The 19,138-nt window shown below is 41.9% G+C and overlaps 1 protein-coding gene across 4 annotated transcripts in view; it reads left to right on the top strand.

Moving 5' to 3' along the window:
• The window catches only part of ncalda (neurocalcin delta a), a 60,401-nt gene that overhangs the window by 35,221 nt on the left and 6,042 nt on the right, over positions 1–19,138 (top strand). For all 4 annotated transcript variants that reach the window (XM_079165064.1, XM_079165066.1, XM_079165065.1 and 1 more), the window contains one exon: positions 13,327–13,737. In XM_079165064.1, coding sequence (XP_079021190.1) covers positions 13,360–13,737 — 378 coding nt within the window. In that variant the 5' untranslated portion in view covers positions 13,327–13,359. The remainder of the gene's footprint in view (positions 1–13,326; positions 13,738–19,138) is intronic.

Raw genomic sequence — 19,138 nt, 5'->3', positions numbered from 1 at the left:
TGTATGAATGAATGAATGAATGTGCATTGGTACAGCTCCTGATTGGCAGGGAGCACCTTGTATGGCAGCCTCTGCCATCAGTGTATGAATGTGTGCGTGTCAATGGGTGAATGTTGACATGTGGTGTACATATATAAAGGTGCCATATAAACGCAAGTCCATTTAGCATTTATTAAAGGTTGCTTAGTTAAGAAAAAGAAAATGTTGCCAGATGACGTCACATTGTGCTGCAGCAGGTTTAGCCAGGTTTGTTTTGCTGGAATACTCTGCATGTTTTTGGCTCTTGATCTGATTTAATGAATCCTCCTTCCAAAACCAGTTCTTCAAGGCTGTGTACTCATTCAGACCCAGTCCATGATCACTGTCTGTTGCTACTCATGAAGAAAAATGATATCCAATAATTGTTGACATTATTTAGAAGGTAGCTGTTTCTTTCACACGGAGCCCAGAAGCAGCTCTCAGCCAATATGGAAGATCTTGAATTATGCACGATTCATAGCCTGTGAATTATTTTCCAAAGGGTACCGTCGCAAATGACAGTGTGGCAGCTCGGCGTGACAGATCTCCAGATACAAGACCACTCCGAATTGCTCAGTGCCTGCAGAGATCTCACCGGGGTATGTGAGGGCGAAAGGAGGAGAGCCACTGAATTGTCGCTTCCATACTGAGGCAATATCTGCTTGGAGATTGCTTTCTGAAGCTGTGAATTTATCGCCAGCTGTCAGACACGAAGATGCTGTCGTTGTGTCGGGATATTGTATTGTACGCTCGTGTATTGTTGTGGCAGCTGTTCTCTGAGATGCTGTACAAGCACACACAACTTAGTGCCTCACTGGTTCTTGAATATCTTTGGCACACATGTGACAAATGCTGTGTTAGGACTTTCCTTCACTGTTTATAGAACACTCTCCTACTCTGTGATTAGTTATCTACACAGTTACTGAGACTTCCTCTTTAGTCATTCTTTGTAAAGAAAGAGGCTCCTCTGCTGTCCTTCAAACTCTTTTATAGTCAATTGCCAATATTATTCAGAAACTAATCATTGCTGGAATAACCCGATGGGACTGTTTTTGGTTCATCCAACCTAAATACCATTAATTGAATTTAGCTATAAAGTGTCATGATCATTGATTTGCAACACTGCCCACGTTGTGACATTATAGGGGATAGCTACGTTGGTGGAAATGGTAGAGCAAATAGACTTATTGTATTAAAGGTGATCTATATCATTTAACTCATTTGATATAGAAAATCTTGATCACAGCAGCTTTAAAGGAACTTTTTTGTTCTGGTATTTGTTATGCCTCCGTGCTGGCAAGAGCGATGATGTGGCGTTGTACTTGGGTCCGTCCCATTCCGGTAAACGCTATATCTCAGAAATCATATGCTAATTATTACAATGTCACACAAATGTAAAATGATCAAGTGACATTTTGGACAGACATGGATGTAAACTGGAACTTGACAAACAGGCGGCAATGCTGCTTACACGCTGCTGGTTGCCATCCAGGTTTATTTTTTGGTACAACAGTTTGCATTCTCACAGGATTTGTGGGGTCGTCTACCTCCAAAACGTCAGTCAGTACTAACCAGTCTGTTGAGTTTTCTCCCTCAATCTTAAGGGTATCCTCCTTACTGTCAAAGACTCCAACATCTGTGCTAAGGATGTCACAAAATCAGATTTTCACTGCATGATTATCTGTTTTTTTTCTCTTTTTGACAGGTGGTGTAAGGAGGTAGAGAGAGTCTGTAATCAGAACTGTGTATATAAAATGATTTAAGTAGGATTATTTACATGATATTATCTTGTGTGCATTATTAACAGGTTATCTATGTTTCATTTTTTACAACATGAAACATGAAACATCACTGTGCTGATGATTTTCACAATAAAATAATACACACTTGATACACAATGATTGAACAATCTTGGCTATTGGTCAAATTACAGTTATGGCATTAAGCTCTGATGATAGCAGCAAAACTAATTATATTCTGATTCTAAAACTAATTACACTTCCATTAATCCGATGCAAATTCTTACTTTCCTTTGTACAACACAGGAAATGACTCATTCACAACTGCCTACCTATAAATTCAGACACCTTAAAGATCCCCTCCACTCATAAATGTGTTTCTCTTATGTTTAGTCCTTGACTATAATGACTTCCTCTACAGAAGAGGGAGATGTTCATGCACTAAAATCAGAGATTCAAATGTACCCCGGGAAATCTAGATGAGGTACGTCACGGATTCAGAAGCCAATAGCTGTCTAATATGCAAATACAGGAAACCTGAAACCCTTCAGCGCAGAGCAGACTTAGCACAAAGGTCGAGAGTTTGCATTAGCAGAGTGAAAGTTTTGACAGCTGACATGGTAGAGTGTGCAGTCTGGGGATATAAACCCAACCCTGGAGCTTCCTTCCACTATCTACCAAAATAAATCCCATTAGATATTACTGTATGTTTTACAGCCACAGCCACTCACAAGCTAACAAACAGCATAAACAAGTAAAATATTCAAACTACCCCAAACTACTCTGATGCGTCTGCTAGTTGCTGCTTATCTGAGTCTGGGTCTGACTGAGGTTCCTGCATGTATGGCTGATTCCCTCCGATGTTTGCTCTGACGCTAGCCATTTTGAAACGCCTTTTACATGCACACTAATATTGCAATATTGTTATTCTGAATATGACAATATTCAAAATTTGACCTGGGTCAAGTTAACAGCAAATTTCATTTGGATATTCCTGATTAGGTTTGATTCACACTGACTTTTTCAAGCAGGTGTTTGAGGGAATGAAAGATATTAGTGCAATATTCATTTTTATTCATTAGCGATGTTCACAGCTTTGTAGGATTATTATCTTTTTCGGAATAACAGCAGAGAACCGGAATATTTGGTGCATGTAAACGTTACACTGTGCTTCTAACAGAGTTTTTTTTATGTGGTAAAATAGTGTATAACAAAATGTGAATCATAGCAGAATATTCCTACATACTTTGAAATGTGTCTGTAGGGGAACGTTTTCACTACTGATCACATCCCATTTCCCTGGGTTCATCCTGACCCCTGACCTCCACTGTGACGTAGCTTCCACTCTGTTTGTTATTTTCCGTGATGTCATATCCTGTTTCTATATTTTTCCTTGACCACAGGAAGCAGAACGAGCTTTGTTGCATCCCCAGGGGCGTTCTTCAATCAGATCCATCTCCAGGCTCAATCTCTGCCTGATTCATATTTTGTCTTTCCCTTTCTCTTGTTTTCACCCTCACCGCCGGGTCTCCCATAATGCGACCACTGTTAAGACACCATGGACCTTGTCCTTGTTCTGTAACAACCATACATTCCACAGCTGCTCTCATAGTTGCTCTGCAAACATCTTGTATCAGTTATAGTTCAGCAGTGGAACATTTTTACAGCCATCCCGCTTCATCTTTCACAATGCTGAAGGCAATTTGTGTCCAGCGGGTGTGATTGAGTGGGAGGCAGTTATTTTTTTAATCATCACTCATCAGTTTTATGGAAAATTCACTTTGAACGAATCAAACCAAAAACAGGCAGCAGTAGGTGTAGTTAACATTTAAAGTAATGAAGAAGTTTTTAGTTGCTAATTCTATTTCTTCACTCTGCCTGGAGTTTGATATTTACCTCAGATTTGTTCAATACCCAGATGGCAGTTGTTCAATCAACTTCCTGTTCGCTAAACCCCTCCCCCGAACATACATATTCCAGTCATAGCGTAGCCACTGTAACGAGACACAGCAGGTCTGCCAAACTTGAGATGTCTCCAGATGTTGAAGGGATGTGCATGGAGCTGTAGTTAGACTGAAACACAGTGTATAAAGTGGTTGGATAGTAGTTTTTCTTTTTACCTCCAAAACCTAACAAAAAAATTCAAGAACAAAAGTGTAAGGAATAAATTAAACAATGTGTTCGTCTGCTCAAAAGTAAGCCGCAAATATTAGCATGTCTGTCTAACTAGCTAGCTACCTGCAGAAGTAACCCAGCGTCACTTCCAAGTCCAGGGGTATTTCATACATTATCATGTGTGCTTACAGGTTACTTTCTAAATATATATCTACTGGTGAGGATGTTGACTTTTTGCATGTGACAAGCAACTTAAGCATCAGACCTTTTACTGGGTTCTTGTTTTAAAACATGTCAGAAAGTAACATTAGTCAGCCAGAGACCGGGTTTTCAACCAACCTATCAACTTAAATTTCGCGTAATTAGCATGCAGGAACCTCCGGTTCTGCCAAGTGAAGCCAACGAGGAAGTGTCTTAAAACCTGCATTCTCTCTACTGACCATCAGGGGGCGACTCCTCTGGTTGTATAGAAGTCTATGAGAAAATGACTACTTCTCTCTTGATTTATTACCTCAGTAAACATTGTAAACATGAGTTTATGGTCTCAATCTCTAGTTTCAAGTCTTCTTCAATACAGCATGATGTTCATTTAGTAAATGATGGTCCATTTAGAGTCAAACAGACCATAAAGCAGGGGATGCTTTAGGGCGGGCTTACTGTGATTGACAGGTTGCTGCTGCTATATGCTGCTATATACAGCGTCTCTACGTCACTCCTCCGCATTCCAAATAGTCATTTCCGTTCATTAGTTGCAAAAAAAAACATGGCGACTGCCGTAATCCAAAATAGCGACGGCAAAATTGACAAACTCAGAACGGCATTCCACAAACCAATGGGTGATGTCAAGATGACTGCGTCCACTTCTTATATACAGTCTATGGTCATTATTAATTTAGTGTATTGTAGCTAATAAAGTCTGCTAGCGACAGTTGTCCTTTCTAGCTGACAAACATGACCTATATGACCTACCTAAATCAGAATTTGGTTTTACCTACCTCTTTACTAAATGACAACATGATTTTGAGTGGTAATTTAACATTTAGTATTGTAAACTGCATTGGTACAGCAACAATGCAATAATGGGGGTCGGGCTTAGCAAAAATTCCAATGCATGAATTTTAGCAGTAGTCAGACTCGGCAGGCTTTACAAAACCATAATAACTACAATAACAGACAGACTGACATCTCTGTTGGATCCCATGAGTTAGTCATCCCACCAATTCACCAGGTCCAATACCAGGCCGACAGAGACCTCCATTTAGGGCACCACAGACAGGGAGCACAACAAATTAGACATGATCCCCGCATACAAGGCAGGGGTCCTTTTCTGTTGGACAAAGAGGAAGTGAAGAAGAAGAGAGTTCTTGCAGGCATTCAACCCAAACTGATTCTCACAACAGTGCCCTAAAATGATTGTCAAATCTGACTCAGCTGAGAATGTTGCTCGATCCACGGTTGTCTTTACACATTTATATATCAAATGCTCGCACACAAGCCAGAATAAAAAGAAAAAAAGTTATATAATCATTTGTTTAACAATGCGCAGTTGTGCAGGCACAGTGACAACAGTGACTGTGGCCACATAGATGAAATTACATAACCCCTTAAGTTGATTATGAAAATCATAATTCCCCCCCCAGCTTTGCTGCAAAAGAAAAGAGAAGAATCAAGGAGTCCGAGCCTGGAAAAGTTGGCTTCAGTCCAAGTAGTACAAACTCATCTGCCCCCCTCTTGGGTCGCCCCCCATCCAGCTACTGCCTGGCCGTCTGCCAGTGCCTGTCTCTGTGTTGTCCCAGTGCCAGAGCATTGTCAGGAAGTTTGAGGGGAGAGGTTTTGTCCTTTTGGACGCCTCTTTGAAACTAATACACATCGCAGACTGATTTTAGCTCAACATTTTGATGGGTAGAAAGCCTTTATTGTGTGTCAGTCAGACTGCACTCTAAGCTGACAAAAAGTACAACGTTTAGACAAACTGAGTGGCTTGAGTAATGAATTGTTGTTAAATGGCTTGATTTGTCTTAGGGTTTTCCTGCTGGGACAGGAAGTGGGCAGATTTAGGCTTCTACATTTTAATTTCTATTTCTGCATGTGTGTCTTCATTGTTCTCTGTCTCACCTCCCAACTCCCATCTCTGTTGTTGCTGCTTTTCCATTGTTGTGGAGACTCAAGCTCTAAGAAAAAACAAATTTACAGATGTTTCTTAGCCCCAAAAAATCAGACACTCCCCCTTCCCATTTTTCTTGTGGTTGCACATTATTCCCTTTGTGTGGTTAGCGCTCATGTTATTCTGGGGTTTCATCCCAAACCGCTTTGGGTTTTCCATTGCATATTTAGCATAACCATTTCGGTTTCCATTAAGAACTATTTGCAGTGAGTAGAGAGATTAACCAAATCAAGTATAGTTGAATTACTGTTATGTTTATGCATATATTGGCTCTCATTACTTGGATGCTTTGGCTCAACTAGACAAAACAGAGGCACACACCTCATCATAAATTAGCAACTTGTTATGCAAAGTATTCCTGGAAGTGAAAGGGAGCTTTCTATAGTGAAGAGCTCTACTTATATCCCATCTACATCGGAAATGAACCAACGACTATTTGAGCAATATAGATTTGTGGCAAGACTCAGAGATGCTGGAGCTCTTGGCCGTCCGTGGTGAGGAAGAAAAGAAGCGTCAGATGTCCAGGACGGTGTTTGTGACATTACAAGGCGGCTGAATGAGAGAGGCATCCTCCAAACACAAAATAAAATATCAATTTCAGTAAGTGAAACGCATTTGAAAGGAACCTTTGAACAGATCTGCATCTACAAATGCAGAGCTCAACGGACTCGGCCCATGAATTTTGTGGGTTATTGTTTGTTCTAAAGTTTTCATAAAGTTTTCAGTGTTAGAAATGGTGGTCTCTTCCTTTTCCTATTTACATTTTTAGTTAACTGGATTGTTAACACTTTAAAACCAACAACTCAGACATCCACAGTGTTTTTTTTGCTCTTCTCCATGTGAAATGCCTTCTCTGCAGGAATGGACTGCAGCTGGACCATAAGCCCTTTTCACCCTCTGCAACAGCTGCTGTTGTAGGTTTGGGAAAGTGGGACAGCCGAGGCTAAAAAGGGCATTATCGGAGAAGTTTGGCTCATTTGTTGTGTTCTTGTGGAGTTGTTTTTTTAGAAACCTATAATCTTGTGTGCAGTGTATTTTAGGACGGCTAGTCATCTATTGCATGCTTCCTTGTGAAAGAGAGCAGAGTGGTTATTTTGGTTGAACAAATGTGAAGAAGATGTATCCTTTGGGTGCCCCAGTGACCTGGGATCAAGACATCCCTGGATTAGAGATTTTCTTTTCTTTTTTTTGCATGTACTCACATCCCATTTACGATTTTAATCTATTTTCTTTCCTTAACAACAAACTATGTCTACAAAAGACAAAGGAATTATTAACTTTCATTCAACTTCACTTTAAAAAAAAAAAATTAATATAAGATGCCCAAAAATAACTTATTGACTCCCCAAAGAACAAAACATTTATGATTTAAACCAGTTTTATTTTGACGGCTACAACCCTCGACATTTGTCCAGTGAACCGGGAGGCACACAGCGGGAAAGCTGTTTAAGTCAGCCAACCTGTTGGGTGGTGTAGTTCCGTAGCAGTTCATGTACTCGTGAAGAATGGTCTGGAGTAGCTGCTTCAAATGAAGGACGCATGCAGAATAAACTGCTGTAATGTTGGACCATTATATAACTGAATGATTACCATTATCTGACACACTGCCTCATAGAAAGGATTTTTAATGACTTTGAGTTCATACAACAGCTGGCTACTAGTTGCTACCTTTGTATACAGTCTACGGTTGCTGCTCACCTCACATAGCTGCACCCACACAACCGCACACACACACACACACATCCTCCAGTCACATTCTGTGGATTTAAGTGGTCCGTGTACCGTGCGTATGTGTATGAGCAGCACACTCAGCCAGGAAGCTCATCAATGGCTGTGAGATTTCGCCGAATGTTACTATGGTAACTGCAGTGAAATCTCATCATAAGAGAGTGAATTGTCCATGTGTAGGATGAAATAGGATGAAGAGTATGGAAATGAGGCACAGGCAAGGTGGAAGAGTTTATGAATGGGATCAAACGGAGTGAGAGGGATGGATTGAGGACAGCTGAAGACGGGAACAGAAGAAATGTGCTGGAGGGAATTAAAAAACAACAACATCCTGCTCCATGTCTCTCTCACTGCTTCAGTCTCCTCTCTCCTATCAGCACATGAGAGCCGCCTCATAACAGGATTCATACACAGCATTAACACCTTTCATCGTGGAGAGCCTTTGTGTTATACATAGACATTGTTTTATGTCCACAGAGGTGTGTGTGCGCGTGTGTGTGACGTGTTTAGGTTCTTATAAACTGAATGTGAATCCGAGCCATGGATCCCGTTCTTGCCGGGCTCTATTTGAATCTGAATCATCACCATCCGCTTCTGTTCGCCTGCCCGGTTTGAATGACAATCTGCGTCCAAATGTCTCTGCTGCTGGCTTCAAGAGAGGCTTCTGCCCCGCTTCAATCAAACTATCGTGCACCAAATGTCGGCCCAAATATGTTGCACAGCCAAGTTGGTCCTACCTTTTTCTCAGCTATAGCTTCAAGAAACTGGTCCGGCATTATGAACATGTAGTCATACAAATTCCTTTTTAATAACTCCATGTAGTTTCCTCTGTCTGAAACCTTGAGGTCTCTTGATTTTCTCCTTTGCAGCACTTTTGGTTTAGTGCTAATTAGTAAATGTTAATTAGGGATGGATTGTGGTTTCTTTAATTCTCCAATAGTCAACGATTGTATAGTTTATGCAACTATCGTAACAAATAAATATATTTCACCGTCACAGGCACGGCCTGGTAGTAAGGTTCCTAATAGGTGACGGTAAAACCGTTTAGCTCGTGCTGAGCTGGGCAAAGCTACGTAAATGTTTAGATCCACCACGCCTCACCCAGCAGTGACAAAGCAGCCCGCCAACGCTATCTGGCATTGTGAACAGCAGCCCTGAGAGGTACACAAGCGTTTTCTGTCACTCACCAGTGCCTACTCATTTTAGAGTCAGCTGTCAAATATATAGTACAGTACATACGCAAGCTCCTGTTTTATTTTTAACGCACACACACATCTTAATATTTCAGTCTGACAAAAAAAATGTAAATCCAGGTCATCAGACAAATGGGATGGCAGTTGGCTGAGCATGTCATCAGGAGCGGCAAAGTGGTTTCATCGCTGTGTGTGTGTGCGTGTGCGTGTGCGTGCAGACTGGAAATGGAGTGTAACATAACAGGTGATGGGGCACAGTGGGTCAGGAATTACGGCTTCGTGAGTGAGTGAGTGAGTTTGTGTGTGTTGTAGCGGTGGACAGGGTCATGGTCACGGATTCCATTAGTGAAGAGCCAGCTGTCATCACGTCGCTGCAGCAGCACCTTAAACAGCAGTTAGTGCGGTAAATGGTGTAAAAGTCAACCCTGCAGTTATGACGTTTCACCTTCCATCATCGGATAGAGGACTTGTTGTGCCCAAAGAAATCTAGGGATGCACCGATAGCATTATTATCGTAATTTGGACTGACGAAACAAGATATTTCAAGACTTTGAGGAACTGGGATGGCCATTTGTCACTATTTTCTGATGCTTTCTGTTAAGTTTTTTGACCAATCTGTTGCTGCAATCAAGTTTCAATTGTCAATTGTCAATTGTAAAGATGTTAGTGTACAATTTATTATTTTAATAATAAATAAGAATTCTATAAATGTATATCTATGTATTTATTTGTTATATTTAGTTTTAAAAAGTCAAGAAAGGAATGTGTAAGTCAAGCTTGACTTACACATTAAAAGAATGATCCCAGTCTCTTCCACACAGCGAGGCATACTTCTGTGATGCTCTTTTTGAACTTAATGTTGAAGGCCTTACTTATTTGCCTACTTCTTTTGTTTATGTTTTGCATTTTCAAAGCATTTGGTGAAAGAAGACTAAAAGGAAATTGTAGAAACAGGTTGCACTCTAGAGAACACAGGTAAACCCTCCTGCAAGTAACAACAAATTAAATCTGTCTGAATTGCATCCAAAATTGCTGCTGGTGTAGAGAACTCATTGTTTCTTATTCTGAACAGGCTTTGCATCCACATTTAGGTTTGCAATTTGTGCCTTCTAGCCACGTTAGCTGCATGGCTCTGATGATAGTTGATCGGTCCACCACATTCAAACAAAACAACAAATCTCAACCAACTAGTTGGTTAGTTGACTAGTGGATGGATTGACAGGAAATTTGGTTCAGACATTCATGTTCCCCTCGAGATGAGATGTAATAACTTAGATCCCATGGTGGCCATCGGGGGCGTCTCCTCTGGTTGCACAAAGAAGTCAGATTGTATAGATGTCTATGAGAAAATGACTCTACTTCTGTCTTGATTTATTACCTCAGTAAACATTGTAAACATGAGTTTATGGTCTCAATCTCTAGTTTCAAGTCTTCTTCAATACAGCATGATGTTCATTTAGTAAATGATGGTCCATTTAGAGTCAAACAGACCATAAATCAGGGGATGCTTTAGGGCGGGGCTTACTGTGATTGACAGGTTGCTGCCGCGGAGTTGTTCATGTTTTCAACTTGAACCCTTTCAGTGTTTTCATTTCATCAAAGTTAATTGTAACATCTTGGTAGCAGAAAAATGTTTTATTCAGCTGTCGGTTGTGCTTAGCTCTACCCCCTCACGCCACCTCTGGTTGCAAAAAAACAAGATGGCGCCGGCCAATAACCAAGATGGCGATGGCCGAATTCCAAACTTGAGGCTTCAAAACGGCCATATACCAAACTAGTGGGTAATTTCCCTGAACCCTTTCTTATACAGTCTATGGACTTACTTCAGGGTTACAGAGTACATCTTCCCATGTGTAGTATTTTTTTATCTGGGTTAACTTCCACATGGCATTGAGAGAATCTGTTTTCCCTTCTGTTACTCTGGTTTGCTGTCTCCAGGTTATCTGTTTTTTATTGATATACGTGCAGCGTTTTCAATCGTGCCACCTACTCTCGTGTTATCTCCTCTTGCCCACGTTTTTCAATATGCTGCTGTTGAAATGCTAGGCTCTTTTTGTTCTGCTGTGCTCAGTGTGGATGTGCAAACAAAGGTCTGTGATAGAGGTAAAAAAAAAGGAGTGCAAACATAATTCCCTACAAAAATCAGTCTTCCATTTATTTGTGTGCCACTGAAGCGATCGCGCCCCTCTGTTATGATTCTGACACCGGAGCCGTCATCATCCTCATGTTTGCCAAAGAGCATTAACTGCCTGGCTGGTTGTTTTACAGTCCTTTAGGGCACTCAAGCTTTTCCATCTGACTCTGAGTGGATAATTCAACACTGATAAGTTATCGCTTCTCAAATATCACTGCTTACATTGTGGAATTTCTACACAGTGGAAGCCCTGGTTGAGCCTGGAGTGCAGGATGCCTTGATGTTGGTAAAATGTCTGTGTTGTAACTAGTTTTCTCATTTCTCTCTATGAGATTGTCGTCGTCAACTAGACACAGTAGATGACCTGCTCCCAAGGATGTGAAGAAGAAACTTTCAGCAGTTGTTTCATTTCCAACAGCACGGTTGTATTCAAGGACCTTTGGTTTTCAGTACACAAGTGACTCACATCCGGAGACTTTTCAGAGTGAAGGCCACATCGAGGCTGTGATACTGAACACGTACAAGATAAAGTATGTTAGGGAAATACCTGCATGTGCTGAGGTCATTTCAAACGTGTGTGGTTCTTATCATTGTTCAATTTTGAATACATAGAGGCTTATGCCTTAACGCATGCTAAAATATGAGCATGTCCTTACTGACATGTACACAGAAAGAGCATGCTCACTGTATTGAGGGCTCAATCTCACTGAGACCAGGAGCAGCCACTTCCTGTTTGTGTCACCAAAAGGGCCGATACAAAGCAGACACTCGGAGCTCCTCCACTTTCCGTCTGTCTGCCTCTATTTCCCCGTCTAACTGTTTAACTCCATATGATTTAACTATGAAATATTTAATATATATATATAATATATTTCATCCTGTTTTGTAGACATAAGCAAAATGTTTTTTTTTCAATTTCATTGAGCTGCTTCATTTAAAAATACATAATTTCAAACTTTGTCTCACGACCAGCTGGTCACTAATTCAGTCTGGAGCAGCAGCCAATCAGTGAACTGGTTCTGCCCTGTTTCTGGTGATTAGTGAAGACGTTGTGATGAAAAGTGGCATTATGAATGGGGGGGGCGGGGGGGGGGGGGACTTTGTGAAAACTGTGGGGGAAATATCAGGCTTCACTTGTTACTTCTAGAACCATAAGAAGATGAGATTAACGTGATCTGAATGGACCTGTAACACAGTGACATCAACAAAGTAGAACAATGGATCGATGAAACATTTACTAGTTTCTGGTCAAACAGGTGAATTTATTCGGAACATGTGAATGCAGTAAACTCAATGTAGTTTCATTGAAGTGTTTTATTACATGAACATTTAAAATCAACTGCAAACATGGATTATAAAGCTTTATCCTGTTCATAAAGATCTACATGACAAACACTGAGACGCAAGTTCCAGGAAGAGAGTTAAGAAATTGTGTGACGTGATGAGAAACTCAATATCATTTGGCTGCACCGCCTTCTCCCTCCAGTGCAGCTAAACTCAGTGTGTGTGTGTGTGTGTGTAGAGAGAGATTTTATAGACCAATTAAAGCCATGCTGGGCTTATGCCGTTGTGTGTACTCGGAGTACACACTGCTGTTTTCCATGGAAAGTTCCTATAGTTTGTAAAAGGGGAGGGATTTCAGTCCTGATAAGCATAACGTCTGGAAAAGAAATGGGTAAAGCCACTTGAGGACACGGCAGCAGAGGTTATTTCACTGACCCCGTAGCGGAACCAATTACTGAACTTTCAAAGTAAAGGAGCATTTAATAGGCATATTATAACGCAAAACATGCTTTTTAAAGGACCGACTGCTAATGAGTTCTCACCACACAGTGAATGAAATGATATCAGGGTCAACATTTTCTGCAGGGAGTCGTGGAGAGAGGCTCAGCACACATGTTTGTGATTTCATTTTTCAGAAATATTGTATGATGATAACAACATAAAGCACATTTCCATCCACGAGTCTCGATCAGCTGTCACTGGTCACAAACTCTCCATGTGTGCAAAACTGACCACATAAGCATGGACACTTTTAAATGTCTTACGTTAATCCTATTCAGCTAGTAATTATTGTATCAAAGATCTATACATACATCATGTGTGTGATGAGTAGGTTTTCTTCTTCTCATCTCTGTCCGTTACCCAAGAAATCAATAGAGCAGTATATTGCGCTGTAGATTGTGTTTATTCCATCCTAAAAACAACAACCTCTCACCTCCCTCTGTCTCTCAGCTGTGAGCCGAGTGACCGACCGGACCGACAGACATGGGGAAGCAGAACAGCAAGCTCCGCCCTGAGGTGATGCAGGACCTCCTGGAGAGCACCGACTTCACCGAGCATGAGATCCAGGAGTGGTACAAGGGCTTCCTGAGGGACTGCCCCAGCGGGAACCTCTCCATGGAGGAGTTCAAGAAGATCTACGGTAACTTCTTCCCCTACGGAGACGCCTCCAAGTTCGCCGAGCACGTCTTCCGCACGTTCGATGCCAACGGCGACGGCACAATAGACTTTCGGGAGTTCATCATCGCGCTGAGCGTGACGTCGCGTGGCAAGCTGGAGCAGAAGTTGAAATGGGCGTTCAGCATGTACGACCTGGACGGAAACGGGTACATCAGCAAAGCTGAGATGCTGGAGATTGTGCAGGTGAGTGTGCATGGAAGGACACAGACACCGCATACACACACACACAAACTGTAACATTAGCCAAAGCAGTGATTGTTAAACATTTATATTATCCATGCAGTCACTGTATCCATAACACACTCTTTATGAGACCAGGAAAACCAGTGCTGGCACTTTAAGAACAGGAGGAATCTCTCACAGTCATTAGCTTGACTCCCTCTTAAATGTGGCTTTTAACTGGAAAGAAAAATAATGTATTTTCCATCTGCTCTTCACCTTTTTACTTCCACAAATGGAAGTAAATCTTATCCTAATGATTGTCTTTTAAAACACCTACTGTATATGCTCCTCGCTTTTCTTTAGTGTTTTCCAAAGGTTAGCTTGTACTCTGTATTAACCTGTTTTGTAAAGCCTACTTGGTTTCTTTTATAGTTGCCAAAAGCAGCCTCAAGCTGGAAACACGTTTTATATTAATTCCCTGTCACAGTTAAAAGCCCTGCATGCTAACCTGTTGTTATTCATTAAGGTAATGAAGGTGAATGTCAACTGAAAGCCCAGCGGGCTCCGTGGGCTTTCAAACACTCTAACCAACATGGAGTTTCCAGGAGGAAAAAAAAAAAAGCAATTTGAGAAAGCCTGCTCATTTTGAAATGAGATTTCTAGTATATGTTTAGATTTGAACAGGGTTGAATCTGGGGAATGTATATTAGTTGTACTTTATGTTTACAGTATAAGATAAGATAATCCTTTATTAGTCCCACAGCAGGGGAATTTTCTTTTTTATATAAGAATTGGGAGATAAAATTCTGGGTCGTGCAGCAGGGCCCAGCGCACCTTTAAAAAAAAAAAAAAAGAGAGCGACAAGGGAAAAGGGGGAGCACTGGTGGTATTTCCTGCACAAGAGCTTCTCATGTAAACAGGCTGTTACAGCTGCACACGTACATTTAGATGTACATTTAGGTAACAGCAGCTAGTTTAACGTCGTTTCACTTCCCATTGAGGAGATTATTTATTTTGCCACCCCAGAAACGGTAACGGCTCGGTGAGGCAACATTACCAGGTGTACCAGCAGTTCCCCCAGGAGTTGTTGTGTCTCCAACAACCACCAGGCGGCACCTGTGAGCACGGTGGAGCCCGTGAAAACGCCTTTGGAATCCTTACATGTTAGCCGTAGTATAATATCTTGCTCTGCAGACTTTTAGACAGAAGAGAGGAGGTACGGCATATACTGCTTTTAAGCAGTTTGCAAACTGGACTTTTGTTGGCTGGTGCTTGGTCCAATAGGATGGGTATTTGTCCCCTTGGGTCCAGTAAACATGTCCTCTTTTCTGTTGCCTAGCAATGCAATTCCATTGAAATGGTCTATACAGTTTAGTTTAACAAGCCAACTTTTTATGTTAGCCACGGCCAATCCCAGCAAATATGAATCTACAATGCCTCACATTTGCCCACGTATCATAGTAGCGAGGTTAAATTGGCCTCCCCACCTCAAGACCGCAGTGATTCAGACTTCAGCCTGTCACCAGATCACACAAACCCTCGGCCCACTTTGCATTAAAAGGTGCTGCTGTTCCCAAGGACGGGCAGATGAAAGAAAAGCAATGACTCAAAGGCTCATGTCTGGCTGTGTTCAGGGCTCATCAGTTAAAGTGAAGAAGAAGGCTGTTGAGAAGTTTGTATTTCGGCTTTAATGAGGGAATGAGTGTGAGTGCGTTTGTATTTCTTTGTGTGCCGTAATTAGCCACAGTTTAGTAAGGGCTTAGAAATGTTATCCACTTCCATCGTGCATACAAAGAGCAGTATCGCTGATGTGAGTTTGTCAGAAGCAGGAGCTCTGTGGTGTTTTTACTCATTAGATTAGACGGTGGCATTCATCATGGCTGAAGTGCAGTTTAGACAGCCCAGGGCCGTCTCTCTGTCTCAGACACACAGAAGCACATCTACTCCCCCCATCTACTGCATTTGGCCGGCTCAAAGCCACCCACCTCTGCAGAGAGAAAGCAGGCTTAAGAGAAAAGTTTCCAGGCTGACTTTTGCAAAGTGACTGCTGGAGTTAAAATGATGCCTGAGCTCAGAGTCTTTGAGTAAAGCCTGCAGCTTAGTGTGATCACAGCATCTGCTTTCAGCGACGTCAGAGAGCACATTGGCAGGTGGATCTCATGAAGCTCAATCCATCCATTTTCTGGTGCGTATCTGGGGACCAGAAGCCCAGACGAACCAACGTCATCCCCCGAAAGCCAACCTAATACTCACAAGCTTTAGTGTTGTTAATGATGTAGCACATGTTCAGTTTAGGCTGAGGGAAGTGAGAACCAAGTGGTCAGTGGACTTTCCTGTTCCACATTGTTGACCTTTATGCTAATTTGACCACAGTATGAGCATGGACATTTCAGTCAATGTCTCCACCACTTTGATTCAGACTGAAATCTCTCAACAGCTGTGAAATTTGTACAGACATGCATGCTCCCCAGCAGATGAACCCTGCTGACAGTAGTGGTTTTGAGTCAAATGTCTCGCCGACTCTTAGGTCGATGTTATGATTCCTATGATCAACATAATTGCCAAATTAATCTCGTAATATTCAGGTCAATGCTTTGGTGTTTGACAAAACACCTGCAAAATGAAAGACATTGCCATCCGCCTCAGCTGCACTTTGTGTTCAGTGATAATTAGCAAATGTTAGCATGCTAACACAATAAACTCATATGGTAAACTTTATCTGCTAAATATCACCTCGTTAGTATTGTCGTTGTGAGCAAGTTGGATTTTTTTAATGTTAGCATGTATCTCAAAGCATCACTGCACCTAGACCTTTTGTGAGGTCGCCATCTTGTTTTGTAGTAGTGTGCATCCCTGTCCTCATCTGAAATGCCATAAAGCTCTTTTATCCACGATTTAACTGCATGTTACCCAACTTGTTCTCTCTGTAAGATATAGTGTGCCCCACAACAGTATTATTGTCAATTGCGAATGCTTTACTAAAGCACAGCGGTCTCCATGTTTTCTACTCACAACCCTCCGTTTGCCGTAGTGACAGAGAGCTGCGGCTCACTGCAGCTAGCTAATGGTCTCTCCTGCAGAGAGTATGTAAATGCTGGTGATGCTCATAATTAGCCTTGCTGTGGGAGTAATTGAATGAGATGGATGGCGGCCAGCCCGGCTCATCTTCTTCAGATAACGACAAAATCTGAACTCCAAAAGAAAGATGAAATTGTCTAATCTGCTCACCAATAGTTGCTATCTAACCTCTGTCTACCTTTTTATCTGAAACGTGGCGCTATCAGCCGAGCAGACGGGCTCACAGGGAACTTTTTTGTCTCCATTGACAAAAAGCAGGAGGGCGAGAGCATTCATACAGCAGAGTAGCAGGTTAGAGGAAGTGATCACTGCTCAGGAGGATACAGATGAAACGTACTCATCTGTTGTTAGTGAGGGGAGACACTGTGTGCACGTTGTGTACGGCTGCGGTCTACTGCAGGGCCACTTTCTATATTTCTATATTGTCTTTTTTTAACTTTTACAGTTCTTTCTTTTATTTTTATTTTCTCTGTTTATTGTTCTGCAACAAAACATCAAGACAAATTCCTTGAAAGCTGACTGATTGTGACAAGTGGACCTCCCTCACTCCCTTCCTGTCTCTCTTTAAAGGCCAGTGTGAAGCATTTCAATCAGCAGTATTGGAAAATAACATTAATAACCACCTGAGACTACGACCTAAGATGTTTTCGTTAGATTAGAATGAGCCCTTCATATCTTCATTGGTAGTGGGAGAACAACCGTGTTTCTACAGGAGCCCAGAACAGACAAACCAAACACTGGGTCTCGGGAGAGCCTTTTGCGTCTTTACGCTGCCTGAAGGCCACTGTAGTTCTCCGTCACACAGTGGTACTGCTAGCACCCGTCTGACTCTCTGACTTCCTTATACTGTCTGTGGCACCCAGGCCCATTGGTTCCTACTGAAGACATGAATTTTTAGTCAAAGAGTCAAAATATATAGTTGAAGCCTCGTTCATTTTAGCGACGGTTGCTGAAACAGGAGGAAGTAGTGCATTTGTTGGGGCTGTGGTTTTCATGACAATGACATATATATATATATATATATATTTATATTCAAATTGTAATTATTTGTAGTTGAAATATTGTGTCCTATTTAGTGGCTACATAAGTCATAGAAGTAGAAGTTGTCTGCATCTGATCTAATGTCAGCCATCTTGGTTGTCATGGTTTTTAAATGCACTTACAGACACTCCCCACTAGGCTGCTTCCTATAGTGTTGTGAAGCAGTGTCCACAGTTATGTAGCTTAAACAAAGGAACCACTTTGAATACGTGAAAATGGCTTTAGAGTGTTAGTAGAGTAGCAACATCTCACATCTGATGCTCCAGTGAGTCCTGGTGGCAGCAGGACACTGTATGTGGGATTACTATTAGTGTGTGTGTGTGTGTGTGTGTGTGTGTGTGTGTGTGTGTGTGTGTGTGTGTGTGTGTGTGTGTGTGTGTGTGTGTGTGTGTGTGTGTGTGTGTGTGTGTGTGTGTGTGTGTGTGTGTGTGTGTGTGTTCGTTAATGAAAGAACATGTCAGCCAGTGCAACAGTGTGACTCACTGGTGTGTTTTGAATGGTTAGTGGACGGCAGTGGAGCTCTATGGCACAGAGGAATATGAGCGTCTCTGTGGTGGGAGCTGTGGGAACATTGAGAGGGTTTAAGCTGCAGATCGCTTCTCTTCTTATTGGTTGCTTGTAATTTGGGGATTTAGAAATGTAATCTCATTCCACTGCGTTGCTCTGGATTAGACCAACAGCTAAATCCCCAACATGTAATATTGGCTAAATGTACTAAACGCTCCCAGCAGTTTGAAGGGTTTTGTTTAGTAACAGAGCCAATGAAGACGTATATTAACCGTGGCTGCTGCTGGTTCCTCCGCTCCGCGTCGACCCAGGAGCCGAGCAGCCCTGCTACTGTGTAATAGGAGGCATAACCGGCACCTATTTAAAGCTCCCGCTGCACTGTAATCACAATCAGCCCTCCTCTGTTCACATGTCAGATCCCATTCCCCTCAAATCCGCCTCCTTATTAGAGACAGAGAGAGTGGGCTGTGATTTCACTGTTTACTGCCAAACACACTGCGATGCTCCAGAGAGCAGGGGAGACACAACACTGATAAATAGTGTGTGAGGGATTGTGTATGTGCGTCTCCACCTCAGCCACCAAAATCTAGTCTTTATATGTATTATATGGGGAGGCACCTCTCAGATACGAGGGGCCGGCATCAGTGCTATGACCGCTCCATATTAGATTGAGTTTCTTTCTTTAACAGCAGAGACTTCAGTTCTTCAGGTATCAGTCACATTCATGAAGTCATGGTCGGCAGTCGGTTCAGTTTTTAGTGCCTGAGTGATCCCCGACCTCATAAAACAGAAATGA

The sequence above is a fragment of the Pholis gunnellus genome (genome assembly GCF_910591455.1).
Source record: "Pholis gunnellus genome assembly, chromosome: 8".
In the NCBI taxonomy this organism is placed as follows: domain Eukaryota; kingdom Metazoa; phylum Chordata; class Actinopteri; order Perciformes; family Pholidae; genus Pholis; species Pholis gunnellus.
The sequence above is the reverse complement of the archived record's forward strand: the minus strand, read 5'-3'. Positions and strand labels throughout refer to the sequence as shown.